Consider the following 17,446-nt stretch of genomic DNA (forward strand, 5'->3'; position numbering starts at 1 on the left):
ATGTCCCTCCTGTACGCTCTCTGGGTGAGATGTGGAGACAGCCGTCTCTTCTAAATGGCTTGGGACCCATTTTTAAGAGGTTTTAAGCAAATCACTTAATCCTGCCTTCACCCCAGGACAGTGGAGCCACCGTGGCTCCGGCGCTGCCTCCTCTTGCTCTGCACCAGCTCCGCAGATGCTGGGAATAGCTCGGCCCTGGGCTTTCTGAGCGGCCGCCCACCTCCCTCTTTTTTGGGCCACTGGCAGCAGACGCACCCGAGGAACCCAGGCGAAGTCTGTGCAGCTCAGTGCTTTGTAGCAGAGACCCATTTTTCTTATGTACTCATGTCTTGGAGCTGCACTCCTCTGGTGAACAGCTTGCACAATACAGCGACTATAATCCATGCCCATCTGGCTTTTATTTATTCATGATGGGCCCGAGCCTGCAACGTGCTGCCGGAGAAGCTGAGACTTGCTAACTCTTGCCAGCCCCTGCACAAACAGAGGGGCTCAGCACCTCCCCTCATCTGGCAGGGACTTATCCAGGGTAAATTGATATAAGGAGGGATGCGCACATTTGTTTTTATAGTTACTGTGCTGTAAAAGTGGACTTATTAGGAAATCAGCCCATAATTGCCCTCTCAATGATTCTTACTCTTCTGCACTCGTTCAAAGAGAGTTATCTCTATTGTGTTATGTATAAAAAGTGTCATTGGCATAGTTTATGACTTTATTAAACCCAAGGATTTAATATTAATAGCTATCATCTCCTCAGCTATCTTTTCCTAATGAAGGAAATGTGTGTATTTGTCTAGGTCCAAGGTAATTTGTAAACACAAAGTATTAAAAGGCTCAACAATTCCAAAAAGTTTTAATTGGAAACTTACCAAATTGCTTGCAACACCTTAATGCTTCAATATGGAACTCCCAGATAATGAGGAGCTAATTAAGGGGCCAGGATTCATTTTTTTATGATAACTGTCTCCATATGGGCTCTGCATTCGGTGCTTGCAGAACTAATGAAGGTCAGAGAAGTAACAGCAAAGAAAGAAAGGAAAATTTTGAGCTCTCGGTGTTGTGACGATGCTAAGCAGCTGCCAGCATTCCTGCCCGGGTTCGAGGCCAGGTGCGGAGTGAGCGGCACATAATGGAGTGGGACAGCCTGGCTGTGCACTATCGCAGCACCGAGCTGTATTTCATAGCCCACAGGTGCTCCCGATGGGCTTTGCTGCCGGTGGGAAAGGATGTAGGGATCCCGTGTGTCAGAACAGGAGCTCCCCCATGCACACAAAGCCAGCTATGCCTGTACCAGATGCAGCCTGGAGCACTGCAGGACTCCCAGCGTCAATCTCCCCACGGAGGTGCTGAGCCTGTTGCTGGTGCCCACGCTGGCCAGCACCAAGCCAGTTTCCAGGAGGCTGTAGCTGTGCAGGAGCCATGCCATGCCCCAAAACTGTGCCAGTGTCCTCCAGGACAAGCACTGTGGCTGCAGGGAGGAGGGCTTGTCTCTGGGTGAGGGACAGAAAGGACTGGGGCTGGGGGAACTGCAGGAATGGAAGCCAGCCTCGTGACAACACGAGCAGATATACTCCAGTCATCCCCAGCCGGAGAGCAGTGTTCACCCGACTCAAAGGACAAAGGATAGCAGAAACATGACAGGCAAAATTAAAGCTGCTGTTGTTTGCTCAGATTCCTTGCCAGGACTCGTAGGGCTGGGAGCAGACCCTGGGCGCTATGGAGCCCTCTGAGCACAACGCTCCTCGCCATCCAACTGAAACACCCACAAATACCTTGTAATACGCTTTTAAATTAATCCCTTGTAAAATATTAACAACACATAAACAGACATACAAATGTACGGTCAGATGTTTTTCTGAAGTAACTCACTGACTCCCATGACTAAATTTGGACCAGCAAGCCTCGTGCACCAAATAATTAAGTCATAGGCTATAGAAAGCAATCCTCTGGGACATACTTGTCTTTGACTGGCTCATCCACTTGAAAAGTAATACATACCATTAACTATATGACCATATGGCATCCATTTATAGAATATTGCACTACAGGCAAATAGGACAAAGGTACACCCCTTAAAGCACTTTTCTCATCTCATTAACTTTGGGTACATGTTACAGAAGAGCTGCTCTGCCTTTGTTGTGTTCAAGGACATTTTGTGCTGTTGAGTCTTGTATTAAACGAATTGCACTAGGAAAATTAGAGTCTAAATGTAGCTGTGCCCTAAAGCAAACAGCATTATTTTGCCTTTCTGTAATTCAATTTATTTTTTGCAGATCAATGTTTTCAAGCAAATTTGTTCTTTTGTCCTCAAATCTTGCTTAATGACAAAACTGACTTTGGGTAATTTGGTGCACAAAGAGGTCCACCAGTGCTTTGGTGCTAGCAGGTTTGGGTCGTGCCCTGCTATGCGCATCAGTATACCCGAAACAGCCACGCGCACCTCCCTGGAACTGCACAGATTGGCTCGGACAACCTCTGTGAGCACCGACAGAAGTCCTCGAGAAGACCCATCTGGTGCTCAGCGTGATGCACTCAGATCCGTGGCTTGCAAGAGGGCAGGAAGCAGAGTCTGCAAAGCCCAGTTGCTGGGAGAATAGGCTACACCGAAAAGCAGTCCTTTGTGTCCTGCAGCTGACAGTGGCTACGATTCAACACTTCAAAAAGACTGTGCAGGAGGAACGCCCTGACACACACAGAAGCTGATCCGTGAGCACGCTTAGCTTGCTGCAAAAGCTCAGTCCTTCTTGTAGGCGTCTGCCCCACTGAGTCCTGCAGCTGCTGCATCCAGCTCTAAAAATTATAAACATGCTGTGCTCCCTTTAAGTTAATTTGCACTGAAGAAATGCATTTGTTAAGTAGAAGTGAGTGTAGGTGCCTTAAAGGATTTTTGGCTTAACAGATTTCTCTTGTACACTGAAAATCAATATTGCTGCCAAGTACACTGTGGGTCTATCCCCCTTTCTAGCTTCTTGGAGGGAAAACCACTGCTGTATATTGAAGATCTCCACAAATGTGGTGGTCCAGTGCGCTAGAACCATAGTTTGTAGTAGAGAAACGAGTCCTCAGAGATGTTCCCATTCTGGATACAGCCAACATCTCAGTAAGAGGAGCAGTGCTGACACAGGGCAGTATCTCAAACCCATGTAACTGGCTCAGACATCTGCACGTGGAGGACCATTCATTGCTCACGGTTTAATCCAGCTCTGGGAACCACTTAATGTCTTTTTTTTTTTTTTTTAACCTTTCTTTCCCCTCTCCTCCTGCTGAAGAGGCCAGCAGGGACGTTCTGCAAAGGCCGAGAGGTTGAAATCCACACACGCAATTAGCAGCAATCACCTATTGCTTATATTCCATTTCCTGACATCGGTGAGCCTCTCTCCTTCCACGGGCCCGAACACTCCAGTCCGCTGAGTTTGAAGGCTGAACCTCAGCAGCAAGCATAGCTGTTCACATACCACTTAGCTGAAAATAGGCTGCTCAGAAAAAGAGGCAATGGTCTAATGGCACCTTTGCACCGTTTGCAGGGCTCCCAAGAACACCAGCTGCACGTGAGCTGTAGCACAGGGGCTCCTTGGCTGGGCAGCGAAGGCAGGATGAGGCCTTCCCCTTTCCCCATGCAGTGTGGGAGCATTCTAATCATTGTTCTGCCTGCAGGCACCTGCAGGGACCCAGGGCAATGGCAGCAGTGACCCGACTTGGTGCAGGGTTCCTGGTAGAAAGAGCCCTGCCCGTGGGGAGAGCACAAGGTAGAAACGTGTGAGGGGATAGCAGGGACACGTGGGATTTATTAAAGGTGCTTGAGATGAGCACGTTAGCATCCGGCATCCTCAGCTCCAAATATTAAAAGCTTTAGGAGCGTTCAGCTGGAAAAACGCCCTGGATCATCTCGAGGTGCGTGCTGCCATATTGCAGCAGTCTGCAACGCCGTGAGGTCTCCGCCTTGGCAAAAACAGGATGAATGATTGTGTGGAGTGCTCAGGCCCCAGCAGCAACTGTTGCTTGTTATAATAAGCATTACGGTGCTGGCTGCATGAGATGGAAGACTTTTACTGGTGTAAGACTAGCAAGATCATGATGAGAAGCGCTCTAAGTGCCTTAGAAGGAAAATGACCCAGTTGCACCAAGCAGCTCGAGGAGAGAGCCAAAGCCTCCAGCCTCTGCTTCCCAGCCACAGCTGGGCATCGGGTAGTACTTGACTCCAGACATAAAGAAAGTCAGGACGGTTGCTCAACCATCACCCCAAACCCCACAATACTTCCTGTATCCTGCCCCCATGCACCTGGCCACTCGTACACAGAACACGCAATGACCAAAGCAGGGAAGTCTCCTAATATTTTTATTGTTCCTTAGATAACTGTGGATAGTACAAAGTTTTCCTCTTAAAAAAAATTAATTACCTTCACACTTCCATAAACAGAGCTTTCCATGGAAATCTGATGCCACAGAATTTCCACGGAAGCAATTTCCAACCACCATAATGCTATGTAGATATTATAACAGTAAGAGAATATTCTTGTAATTATCAACATGAAATTGGTTATCTGTGTATAAGGGTGAACACTGATCTTTTTTTCTTTTTAGAAACAAAACCATCATTTATTAATCCAAACTACATCATTGCATTTACAACATTCATTGCATAAACTGGACATACAAAGTTTTGCCACCTCTGGTAAATAACAGACATACATTATACAATATATTTGCTGAATACATAAGTTCAAACAATATGGGTACAACAACTTGTTCATAATACATACTTAAACCATCGTGTTTAATAGTTACTAAGACACAGATCCATGAGCTACTTCGGGTCTCAGCACAGTTAATCTAAGTGACAAGAACACAGTTGAGAGACAGTAGCTGCAATGGAAGGCGAATAAAACTAACCTGTGATAGGTCTTGTTCAGACAGCGAGAGCTCCTCACGGGTCAGCTTTTCTGCTTAGAAATACAAATCACACATCCATCACAGCTGACCGTGATGTCGGAAAATGTCCATGCAACCCACACACAGAAGAGAGCAAGTCTCCCAAGGATAAACTTCCAACAGTCATTGCCTTACTGCTTTAGTATGTACTATAGATTTGCTATCGGAACAGAAACAAAACAAAACCCCAAACTTAAGTGGTTCTTCAGGTGCAGTTCCAGCTGCAAGTACATGGTTAGTCGTGAGTCTATAACACAGGGCCAGACTTCTAGAAATGTAGAGGTAATGCTGATATGTCAGGTTTATGCTGCATAATCCTCCATGACGTTGGTCTTAATTTTGGCAGCTGTTTATTTATTTACTTATTTAAAGTGTGTTTCCTCGATATTAGTATTTCTTTTTAATTTGTTTCTCCCTTTTTTCCTTTTTATTTTTTTTTTTCTAAATCAGTTTCTAAACAAGGATGGACTACAACTCATCAGACCTGATGACGTGGAAGAGGGTGACATTGTAAAGTATTTGGTGCCCGTTGTTCCAGGCATAGAGGGCCCGATCCTTGGGGTTGTAGTCCAACATGGAAATGTGCGAGTACTTGTTTTGGAACGGGATGTCGATGTACTCGTAGGTGGAGGCGTTGGTCTGGTAGGCGTAGTGCACCTTGGTTCCTCCCGAGTAGCCGTTGGTGACGTAGAGCGTGCCGCAGATGATGAAGGCCTCCCCGGCACTGCGTTTCGGGTAGCTGGTGTTCCAGGTCTGGAGGCTCTGCAGGGTGTTGGGGTCCAGCTTGCTGATGACGATGTTGCCCGCGTTCTGGTTGGTGGCGTAGACGGCCCACAGCCCGTTCTCGTCCACCATGAGGTCAATGTCCGAGTGGCCACCCCAGGCGTAGTGGTACATGTTGTTGTAGCCGGCATAATCCAGGCTGCGAGTCTTGAGAATGGTCTCTGTTTTCAAGTCAAACCTGATAATTATGTGGCTTTGGTATTTATTGAAATAGATAGAGCCGTTGTAGACCACTTGACCGGTGCCTGACCATGGGTGAGGGAGACGGTGAGAGGTAAAGTTGTCGGTATTCATGAAATCTGCCATGGATTTGTATTCGCGGACGAAGCGGTTGTTGTGGTAGCTGTCCATGTACCAGACCTGGGCGAGCAACAGAAAAAGGTGGGGTTAGGAAAGAGCAGAGAGTCGCCCGAGCCCTCCACCAGGGAGAGGTTCTTCACCTTCGCACATCTGCCTAGAAAATGAGCTGGGTGCTAAATCTGCGAGGAGGCCAGCTTCATCGAGCCACCCACTGGAAAACTACGCGCCCAAAGCCTGTCACCTGCGCCCAGAAATAAACCCCAGGCTGCCACCCCAAATCAGCCAAGAAATCAAGTGAAGAGTGAAGCTTTCCCAGAGGTAAGCCGGCATCTCCCCGGGGGCTGGCACTGTCCTTCCAGAGGGCAATCAGCATCTTTCTCTGGCTAAACCCAGCACATTACATTGATGCTGCCTCTAAGCCCCATCACAATTGCACTCAGTAAGTTATAGCAGCTGCTGTGCAAAGCTCCGTTAATTTGGCATGCAGAAGCAATGAATGTAATCGCTCATTGTCAGGGAAATGCAGGCAAAGTCCATATTGGTTTAAAAAGCATACACTTCTGCATCAAAAGCTTACACCGACGCTGCTGAAATACAAAAGACAAAGACATCGAAATCTTGCTATCAGAAGACGGGGGAGAGATTTTAGACCATGACTTAAACACCGGTTCACTGGGGACAGTGTCTAGACTTCTTAAATAAAACAAAAAGAAAAAAAAGAAAGAAAAGCAAAAGCTTTCATCATTTGAAATCAATTCAGAGGCAAAGAAGAAAGAAGAAATATCCATCCAGTGAGTGACATCCTTTATGCCTTTGCTGCCTAAAGACGAGATAGCTGCTTTCTATAAAAAACGTTTAGGAAGGTAAAGAGGTAAATGAAATAGCAGTGGGGAATGCCTTTAAGGATGCAGATTTGGGTAATGTTGTAGTGCACGCTCCCTTTGCAAACACCTTGCAAAATCTGATCATACCAGAGCCTCAATACAGCTGTCTCCAGGGTCCATTAGAGCAGCAGACAAACATTTACACATGCCTGTGTGTGCATACATGTTTGGGCTGCTGTATCTGAAAGGCCAAGTGAGGTCTGCAAAAACTTTGTAGGAAACTTCAGGCCTCCCTCCCAGAAACACTGCAGAGGTAGAGAATAATCCTGTGGCAAATTGCTCTGGTCTTCACACGTCTGCTGTATGCTTGAGGATGGCTGTCAAAGCACCAGAAGAAAACCACACATGTCCCCGAGCCCACGGCAGAGAAGTACCTGCAGCCTGGGAGAGCTTCTGCTGTTGGACATGGTGCTGGAGAGCACTCTTTGGTTAACGAAAAGTCTGCATTCAACTAAATAGCTTGAGAAATTACAAAAAATCTTGAAAACTGACTGTATCTCTGCTGCTCCCGTTTCATTATTTGGCATTAAATAATTCCACGTGTCAATGCATTGTGCTCAGTTTTTGGAGAGACAAAGAGAAGACCACAAGAGCAGACCCTGTTATCAGGCTGGTGCTGCAAGGTGGCAGGATCCGACGACATTTCGTGCTTTGGAGAAGCAGAGATTGATCAGTAGCAGTGCCTCGTCGTGCCGGCTGGCTCTGAGCAGCCTTCTCCGCACTGTCCTGCCTATACACATCAATCCCGGCGCTCAGCATCCACCTGCTGTCTCGCCGCTCCTGCGAGACTTGCAATTGCGCCTGGTTGTGTTCAATGATTTCATGACACGAACAAATGACCATGAAAACCACCAAACACCTCCCGGGGCCTGGCGAGGGAAGATGGATATGATAAAGTGCCAGTGTCTCCCCATCACCGGTTTCCCACTCCGCCAGGTAGCCAATGAAGTTCACTTGGGTGATTGTGTTTGTAATAAACTTCGCAGTAGATTTATGTATTATACAAACACACGCTTGTAAAGCTTGAGATACAGTCCAGAGAAAACTGCTTATGTACTCTCACAACAAAAACACACTGCAGAAAAAGACATGGGCAAAAAAAAAAAATCCATTTTGAGATAAGACTCTCTGAAGACATGGGAAGATCTTTAGCATGTAATTAATGTACTTCAGCTGCAACCCAACTCTCCCTTTACAGATGTATAAATCATGCCTAACCCTGTTAGTGCTAAAGGATGCAGCAGACACAGCCTGAAGGGGACAAGTCTGTCCCTTCTGATGAGGAAAACTCTGTTTGATGTGGGTAAAACCTTCCCGTTCTACTTCCAAATTAGGATCTTCATGGGGTGATGCTTTGTTTAATAATTGCAAAATAAAGAGGTATTATAGTGGGGAGCCAAGCTGGCTGCTGGAAGGAACTAGCCCGACATCCCAAGTCACTGTTGCTTCATCGCTGCACACCTCCAAGCACACAGAGCCACCCCCAGCGGTGGCTTCTGCAGAGCATCCCTCGTGCACTCTTAGCTACAGAAAGCCGATCGCAGGGCAAGCTCCCAAAATAGCCGCCCCGACACAGCCCTTGCCAGCGCCTTTATCTTTTGATGAAGGCTGCTTCACGCAGGAGGGAATTGCCATGCAGCCAAGGTCTGTGGTTTCTGTTTTGTTTTGCTGCCTGCAAATCCTCAGCAAACACTCGAGATATTTTCCATTCCATCAGTCATGGGAAGCCTGGATTGATTTTCAGCCAGTTATTGGCCTCCTACCTCTTTGGGATCAAAATTGAACGGTCTGAATGAAAAAAAAAAAAGGAAAAAAAAAAAAGACCAAAACAAAGCAAAACAAATCTCTCTCTGGCTGCAGTCAGTTAAATCCTCACAACATTGCAGGTGGAGGACAGAGGACAAATGGAGTTTGATGACAGTACTGGGGACACAGGCAGCAGAAAAGCAGCAGGGGCCAGCACCATGGGCCCCTCCGCTCTTCCCCAGCTCCCTCCGGGCTGCCAAATCCAGACAAGAAACCCAATATTTGATTTTCCATCCCCAGATTTGGTGACACGTCCGAGACCAAGCACACGGTGGCCACAGTGAGGTTCACCTGCCCTGGGAAGGGACCACGGCATGGGGCTGCTCCCCCCTCGTCCTCCTGCCCTTCCCCACCCTCAGCCGAGGTCAGCAGAGCTCCACGAGAAGGATTAGGCACCATGGGGCACTACCAGGGCTTTGGTGCTGGGATTTAAGGAGCTTTCCATGGATTCAGTGGAGGGGGGACCACGGGGATGTTGCCGCCGCGCTCTTACCTTGTTCTCTCCCTCTGGGGCGAGTGGGTCCGTCATCCACGATCCGAACCGGGAGCCCGAGGTTTTAATTGTGATGGGGTCACTGATTCCTGTCAGCTTGCCACAAGCTGGAAAAAGAGTGCAAGGCTGGTGAGCACCATTTCCAACACCCTCTGCGGCCTGGGCCCGTGCCTTCTCGCGGCGGGTCTCTGCCTGCCAGGCCCCAGCACAGGGTGCTGTGCCCCGCTGATGGGAAGCTGGTTTTTACTTAATTAGAGGTAATTAGGCTGAGAACAACTGCCGGCTGCTTTTGTTTGTTTCATGCCTCTTAATAACAAGTGTCCTTATCACGTTGCCCCAAGAAAACAAGCTTTCCTGAAGCAGCCACGCTGCTCGAATGGGAAATGAGAAGAGTTAGCCAGGGTCGAGCAGCCAGGTGGAGAAATTAGCTGAATAGCTCTGCTCATTTCTGCCGTAATAGAGTGGTTGCAGCCAAGATAAAAAGACAGACGTGTCTATTCCAGCCCTGCTGGAAACGTGCATTTGTTACAGGTTATGCAGGGGAGAAGAAAAAAAAAAGTGGGAAATTATAGGCAATATAAATCTCTTCCTTGCGAAGAGCATTTACCAGCTTCTAGCAGCCACCTTCTCTGCTCTCTGCCATGTCTGCTCGCTCAGGAGACACCTGAGACCACCAGCCCCCCATGGCCACCCTGCTGGCCCCAGGAGGGGACGTCGGGTGCAGCAGAGGACGGAGGCTGTGCAGGAGCCTCCCGGGGCCCAGCCTCAGCATTGCCCCGATGGGGACGTGCACCCACACAGCACCCCGGGGCTCAGAATGAAGGGCCGGGTTTTGAAGCACTTCACCCTGTTGGTTTCATGCCCCTGAACTTAATGTCAGCACATCTGCAAGTCCAGCTAAGCGCCTGGCTGCGTTTTTAAGCCATAAATACCAGGTGAGGCAGCAGCACCTCTCCCCTGTGAGCCTGCTATGCTGGCAGCCCATGGCAGCTAATTTTCCTTCCACCTATCTGTCCCCTGGCACTGAACCCAGTGTCCCTTTTGGGACACCCACGAGTAGATGTCCGCAACGGTACAGCCTCAGCATCGCAGGCAGCCCTACACCAAATCTTTACATCGATATCCCCACGTTTCAGCCAAGCTGCCATTCCGGTCTCCCAAAACGCCAGCATTTCAGCATATGTGCACGACGTAATGACAAGCAAAGAGACCAAGCTGGATGCGGCAGGAGGGGCTGCAACCGGTGCTGAAGGCTCTGTTGCTACGGGAGCAGGCATTTAAAATCCGGACACATTCCCAGACTGGCGGCAGCATCTCCTGCCAAGGTCAGTGGTGCAAGGGGACACCGGCCCCTGAAGTTCACCAGGTGTTTCTGTTTTCTCCCCTGGGATGAGGATGCCCCTGGGGTGCTGAGGAAGGGGAAGGTCACGGTGCTGGGCTGGAGAGGATGCTCCAGGTGCTGGGTTGGGATGTCCGGGGCTGGGCCAGCAGGTGGGAGCCCGCAGGGTGCTGCTGAAAGGCACGGGGAGCTGGGCCAGCTCGGGACAGGGTCCTTCTGCTCGGTCACCAAGTACGTGCCCCAGGAGCTCTGCACTACCCACCGGCTGCCCTTCTCCTCAACCTGGTCTCATCAGCCCCCTGGGCTCCCAGTTATGACCACGGGACACATCCACATACCACAGCTCCGAGATGAGGGGCAAAGGGGCCACCTTAGCCTGGGACATAAAACAGATGAAGATTTGCCTGTTCTGCACCAGCATGACACGGCCATGGGGACCATCAGTCTCGCCACAGCCTTCAGACACCAAGCAGTTAAAGAGATCTCCCACCAAAAAGCAGAGAGCTTCCCTGGCCTCACCGAGCCATGGCAGGGGGAATTTGTCCTTCTGCCTGGCTGATGCATTCAAAGCCTCTCCGATCAGGCGGAGAGCAAGGTATCGACAAAGGGATGCAATGGGTTAAAATAATAAACGCTTAATGTCTGGTAAATTCCCATTGCAGAGGACCAGCCTTCCTCTAATCACAGATCTGCTCAATGCTGCCTTCCTTTATCACCGCCCTACATTGCTGTCACTTTATCTCTTTCCTTCCATTTCCCTGGAGAGAAAGGTTGTATAAAAGCTCATTGATCAAAAAAAAAAAAAAAAAAGGAAAAAAAAAAGGAAAAAAGCAGCAGCAGCTGATAAGGGTAAACTAGTGTTGTTTGAACGTAGTGAGGCTACATCTCATACACGTTTAGCTGGAGGCACATTCACAACAGCTCTTCAGCAGTGCAAGAGGGCTGGTCTTACGCAGGGCGAGGTGTTTTCTGTCTCAGAGTAAATCTACGAGAGGAACTTATACAAGAGAGAAACTTTGAAAAGGATCCTGGAGCCAAGTGCTTCCTGGCCCCCGGTGAGCTAGGTCCACGCAGCTCTCATGGGGTTACCAGCCCTGTGGCCCTGAGCTCGGGGCGAGGGTCCTGCTTACAGCCCTGCTGCTTCCACTGCGCTCTGCAGTGTTCTCGTACGGCTCCCAGACCATCTCCAATATTTCATTAAACACAAGAAAGGCAAAGGCTGCGCTCACCGCTTATTTTCCTTCTGGGACCCTTTTTGATGCCGAAATGCTACAAGCATCTCCAGTCACTCAGGGATGAATGTGCAGGAGGGAAGCGCGTTCTGGTGGCCGTGCCTGAGTGCACAACGCGGGGGAAGCCTGTAACCAAGGGGCTTGGGGGCAGTCACGGAGGGTTTGTTTTCACTCCATTTTCCCCAGAACTATTTGGGGCCCATGGGGGTCTGCGTGTCCCCGTCCCTGGGCATCAGCACAGATCAGCCTCTCCCAGGACGACTGTCCAGGACTCCTTCCTGCAACCCCAGAGAGCAGCAAGGAGATGCCTCCATCACGCACATCCCCTTCCTCTACCTACACCAGGAATTTTCCAGCAGCAGCAGACACACTTCCAGCCAGTTACAATGAGCACCGCCATCCTCCCAGGATGCTCACACCCCCGCTCCATCTTCTTCCTAAGCTCCAGCCCCCCGGTGACGTTTAGCAGCTCAGGAGCAATTTCTCCACCAACGCAGCCACCGCACCGCCACCAGCGCTGCCTCGCACTGCACTCGGGCTGTTCCTGCCCAGCCAGGAGCCCCCAAACCCAAACACACTTGGGACAGGCTGGCAGGACCCTGCTTCTCCAAAAAGGGAGGACATGTTTGCTCTTCCCCATCTCTGCACCAGGATTGTGGGCTGGGATTTTTTGCAGGAGCTGGGGAAGGCTCATGCCACCAGCAAACGCGACCTGTGGAGTGCAGACGAATTAAATTCCCCTTTGACTCGAGGAATGACAGCCTTTCCCCTGTTTGAAGGCTCCTCTCAGGAGCATTAATGGAAACGTTAAGATCCCAATATAAATAGTGATCTTTAAGAATGTAAATAGAATAACAGATTGAATGTGCCATTATTGATTTCTTTTTCCCTTCACACACATGCCAGGGTCAAGAAGTGTTTTCACTATTGATCCATCAATAATGCTTAAGAAACCCAAAATACAAAAAGGACGTTTTCTAAAGAAAATGCCGCTGCACTGTTGAGCATCAGTGCTACCTGGAGGATAAGGAGAGGTGAACGGGACAGGAGCACAGTACATCCCCTCTGCCTCCCTTGTCCTGTGCTCCCCGGTCCTGTTTTTGGTGCTCTGAGCTGTATCCTGAGCTCTAGCAGGCCAACACACACCAGGTGAGCAGTGCTGCTGGCCCATGCAGGAACAAATTTAAGCTAAAACAGACTACTTGAGACTCCAGTGCATCCCTCTGAGCAGATAATTTGCAGCAAACAACAATCCTCAGCGAACAGGGTCTCATCGTGTGCCAGCAAAGTGTCTGTAAGGTTGTTACCTGAATTTAACTCAATTAACTACCATTTTCACTGGTTTACACTCTGGAGTGATAAACAACATTGGAAATTCAGTCTGTGCTGTTTGCTGCTAAATGACCAAATAAATCACCCTCCCGGGCAAGCAGCAAATGCTCCCGGGTGCACCCTTGCAAGACTCAGCACTGGTCTCCATGAGCAGCTGGGGGGGCTGCAAAGCCCCAAGGCACAAAAGCTGCCCTGGACATCACGGACACAGAGGGAGCAGACAGGCAGGGGAAAAAAGAAGGGGCAAAGCCAGAATGCCTAAATAAAACCTCAAAGAAATATACAAAAAAAATCCCCAAACTTTCTAGAAAAGGTTGCCCACAAGATCTCAGCACCCCACCTGCCTCAGTCTTAGCTGGGCTGGTGACCTGGCCGGATGTCCCAGCTGGAAGAACTGAGCATCGGGGGACACAATGAGCCAGGACAACATGGCCCAGAGCAGAAGGGGCTAATGGTGCAAGTTCAAACTCGGTTATTTTGAAGCCCTGAATGGTCTGGGAGTTGTTTCCTAAAGTCTGCCCAGGGTCTGCAGGAGGATCATCACAACATCCCTGTCTCCGGTGGAGCCAGCCTGGGCTGGGCAGCTCCAGCAAAGCCCACTGGAGAGGGGCTGTGAGGGATTTATTTAAAGACCTGGCCTTAGGAAGGCAATTGCACAGCCCAGATTCAAATCCCTGGTCCTGCTGCTGTTCCCCCTACCCATCAGCGGCAGCTTCTCCTATTCCTCAGGAGATGGGCTGAAGGCTACAGATGCAGCAAGTGGATCCTTGGCACCATCTCCCCCAACCAAACCCAGCCCTACCCTCCAAAATTTCACTGGCGAGGTAGCTGAAAAGGGGAAACGCAGGGAGGAGGCTGCTTGCAGGGGCGTGAAGGTGTGTAGAAACAAGCAAAAGCAATTCCAGCAGCAGAGGCACGAGAGAAAGGAAACGTTACCTTGCCAAGGGTACACAGTTCTGAGAAGAGATCAGCTCTTTCTTGAAGTTACCTGAGAGTGTAATTTCATATGTGCTACCAAAATAGACTGCAGAGCACTTAATGTGTTTAGATTACCTAAATTGCTTAACGAGAAAGTCAATAATGTAAGGAGAAATTAAATCAAGCCAACGAGCGGCAGGGAGCCCTGCAGCGGCGGGAGGCAGCACCCTCCTTCCCCCCTGCCCGGGGGCAGGACGCGGATTTCGGCTACAGCCGGGACCCCTCGGGTTTCGGGGAGGGGCTTGGGCAGCCAAAGCCATCCGAAGGGCTCAGGGGCATCTCCCTGGTGCTAGCACTGCTATGACCCAAGGGGCTCCCGGCTCTTTTGGGGAGGGAGGAGGCGGGGAGGGGTCCCATCCTGCACAGTCCGCACCGAACGCGAGCCCGCACCGGCTACATCATCATGCTCTTCTCGACAGTGGTTTGCAAGATGCAAAAGGAAAAAGGAAAACTGGGTCCCCGCCTGCACGCTCGCTGCTTAAGCGGGGTGCAGAGACATTTGCTAATGTGCCAGGTCCAGTTAGCAAACGGGTTGGACACCGATGCGTAAGCAGAACGGGTGCATGTGTTTGCTGTGCATAAGCGTTGTTTAAGAGGCCGCGTGTCGCCGCATTTCACCGCCCGCTTATGCAAATGCTGCAAAGAGTCACATGCCTACTTACGGGCCTGATCCTGAAGCACTTGCACCATGAGCAACATCAGTCGTGCAAGTAATCCTCAGCAGGACTACTCCCAGGACGGATGCTACTTATAGCGCAGGTAGTTGCAGGATCGAGCCTGGCCGGGCGAGCTCCTCTCGCAGCCAGGCGAGGCACCGGGAGATGTCCGGTCTAGCATCTCTGTCTGCAGACGTGACGTGTGTTTTAACATCGATGGTGTTTAGCCAGTGCCACCATGTTGTTCTGAGCCTACCTAATTTTTGCATGCATGCACGAAGCCTTTCTTCAAGATTTGACACTCTGTTCTGAAGCTCTTCGTAGTCATAGGCGCCAATCTCTTCCTGGAGTTCGTTTAGAACTGACGTCAGATTCTGGACCTCCTCTTTAAACTGCAATACCAATTTTGCATCGGCTTTGTACTCTTCCAACACTGGTATCAAAGGCCTAAGTTCCTCCATTTTCGCTTTTATTGCCTGCAAGGTTAAAATAAGCTTGGTTCAGTGCTATGCGTGCAAAAATCTGCAACACTCTGCCTTGACCTGGTTGCTTCCTACGTGAGTGCAATGTTCATATCCCAAAATTATTATCATTAAAATTATTTAAATTATTATTTTGGTCCAAATGATGTATTGGAAAGAACATATTAAACAGGCTGCAGAACACCAAAATATTTGGGAAAGGCCTTTATTTGTCATTTTTAGAATGCAACATCTTAGGGTTACATGCTTCAGATCACATACACAAAGAGTTCTTTTTTTTTTTTTCTTTCCAAAAAAATAAAATAAAATAAGATATATGCATTGACAAGGGTTTCAAACTATTCATGAAATGCATCTACAATTGCATGCAAAGGAAGATCTCGGTTGTGTGGTTCAAGGTTCCTTAGTGAGATATGGTGCTAATTTGGAAAATAATCAAAAAAATAAATGCATGGTGCAAAATGCTCTGTGGCCCTCTTTTCATGGTTACATGGGAGTGAACTGCTTCTTCAGTCACTGCAGCATTGAAAAAACTTGCTTTTAAGTTAGCCCTGTAAGCAAGAAAATGAAATACTGTTGAGGATCTAGCTCACTAACCTGCCTTATATAGATAGCCATTCATAGACAAATACGGAACTAAAGAGAAAACCAAACAAAACAAAACAAAAAACAACACAAGATCTCCAAACCACTCATATTTTAACGCTGGCATTAGCAGAAACAAAATGCTGTGGCTGTTATTTAAAATGATGCTTTGGCAGCAAATTACACAAAAATTCCTTACTGTTTTCAGGCCTGCTATGAAGAACACAAAAATCAAAGTCATTACCAAATTTATTTTGCTGCAACGACGGCTTGTTTTTGTTTTTTGTTTTTAATTAAATGAAGGCCTTGTTTAAAGGCACAGTATGCAGCATTTTGTTAAGGATGCTTTGCTCCAGCAGCTAATGAGTAGACATAAATATGCATGCACCTACCCGTTAATGAAGCATGTCAGTGTACAGGGTATACCTGGCGCTGCTTACACCAGCCAGAGCAGCGCAGGCGCAGGCTCAGGCTGTGACCTCTGCCTGCCTGGTGAAGCAGCTCCGGGGTGGACAGCATCAGAAACTGGCCCCCAGCCTCATTTCTTTGCCTCCTATTTAAGTCAAAAGGCTTTCCCTCCTGTGGTTTGCATGTGGGGAATTTGTTTGTTTATTTTCTTAGTGGCTCGTGCTACCTGGTGCAAGTTCCCTGGCAGGTGCTGGGGAGCATTAAACTCATCTGAATGGAGAAGAACAAACAAACAAAAGAACTCTTGCTCCACTCAGAGAGATGGGCCTGGCATCCTGGCTGCAGAGCTAAACAGGGTCCTGGAGATGTGGAGTGGAGGAGGCAGAGCTGGTGGAAAGTTTTAAGAGCTTTCTTCCCAGCTTTTTATCACATAATCTTGGTATTTCAGCATTTAACGTATCAATTAAGAAATATCTGGTTTAAAACACCAGTCAGCTGGGCAGCAGGACGGGGATCAATGGGACCTGTCCCCAGATTTCACTAGAAATCTTCCCAATTTGTGCTTAATTCTTAATCCAATGTATTACTGAAGTGTAACATTACAAATAGTACTGGCAGTCTCTTTTGGGCAATTTCATTTGGTCTCAGTCACGTTCTTGAAAGTTGCTGCATTGGCAGCCTCATTTAAATGGCCATTTTTTCCTCCTAATTTGCGTGACACCAGGACAAAAGGCACATCACTGACCAGAAGGCGCTGGCTCTGCTGCCAACATCCTTATTCAAAACTGGACATTCGCACCCCTGAAGGTGCTCAGTTTGCCAGCCTGATGACAGCTGAATTTGTGAATCAGTGAAGAACACTGATTTTTTGGGGGGGTTGTTTGCTTGACTGATTGCCCCACTGATGCAACCCCGCCAAGGAGGGCAGTGAAGAGGTGAGAGCCTGGTGTGTAGAGAAATGAACACAAAGCCTCTGCTCGTGGCTCTTCCCAAGGGGAACTGGAGCCGGGCAGGGGTGGGGATGGGGACGGGGACGGGAGGAAGCCCCAGCTCTGCCTGGCCTCATCCTGCCCAGGCTCTCCCAGCACGGAGCCCAGCCTTGTTGGGGCACCGCCAGCCTGTGGGTATGGGAACTTGGGGATTCAGCCTTTTACCCTGCAGAAAAACGCTCTGTGGCAGAGGAAGCAATCCTACAACCTGGATCTGGCCCTGCTTTGGACAGGAGGGTGGCTGGGTGGCCAC

General features: G+C 49.0%; 1 protein-coding gene across 3 annotated transcripts in view; it reads right to left on the minus strand.

The window, feature by feature from the left end:
• Nucleotides 1–3,289: 3,289 nt before the first annotated feature.
• Nucleotides 3,290–17,446, minus strand: part of OLFM1 (olfactomedin 1) — a 34,311-nt gene continuing 20,154 nt past the window's right edge. Inside the window, exons 4-6 of one of the 3 annotated variants that reach the window (XM_035555331.2) lie at nt 14,986–15,205; nt 9,193–9,299; nt 3,290–6,069 (exon numbers count right to left, since the gene is read on the minus strand). In XM_035555331.2, coding sequence (XP_035411224.1) covers nt 5,395–6,069; nt 9,193–9,299; nt 14,986–15,205 — 1,002 coding nt within the window. In that variant the 3' untranslated portion in view covers nt 3,290–5,394. The remainder of the gene's footprint in view (nt 6,070–9,192; nt 9,300–14,985; nt 15,206–17,446) is intronic. The other 2 variants (XM_035555330.2, XM_035555332.2) reach the window with 2 other exon arrangements.

The sequence above is a fragment of the Cygnus atratus genome, chromosome 19 (assembly GCF_013377495.2).
Source record: "Cygnus atratus isolate AKBS03 ecotype Queensland, Australia chromosome 19, CAtr_DNAZoo_HiC_assembly, whole genome shotgun sequence".
NCBI lineage: Eukaryota > Metazoa > Chordata > Aves > Anseriformes > Anatidae > Cygnus > Cygnus atratus.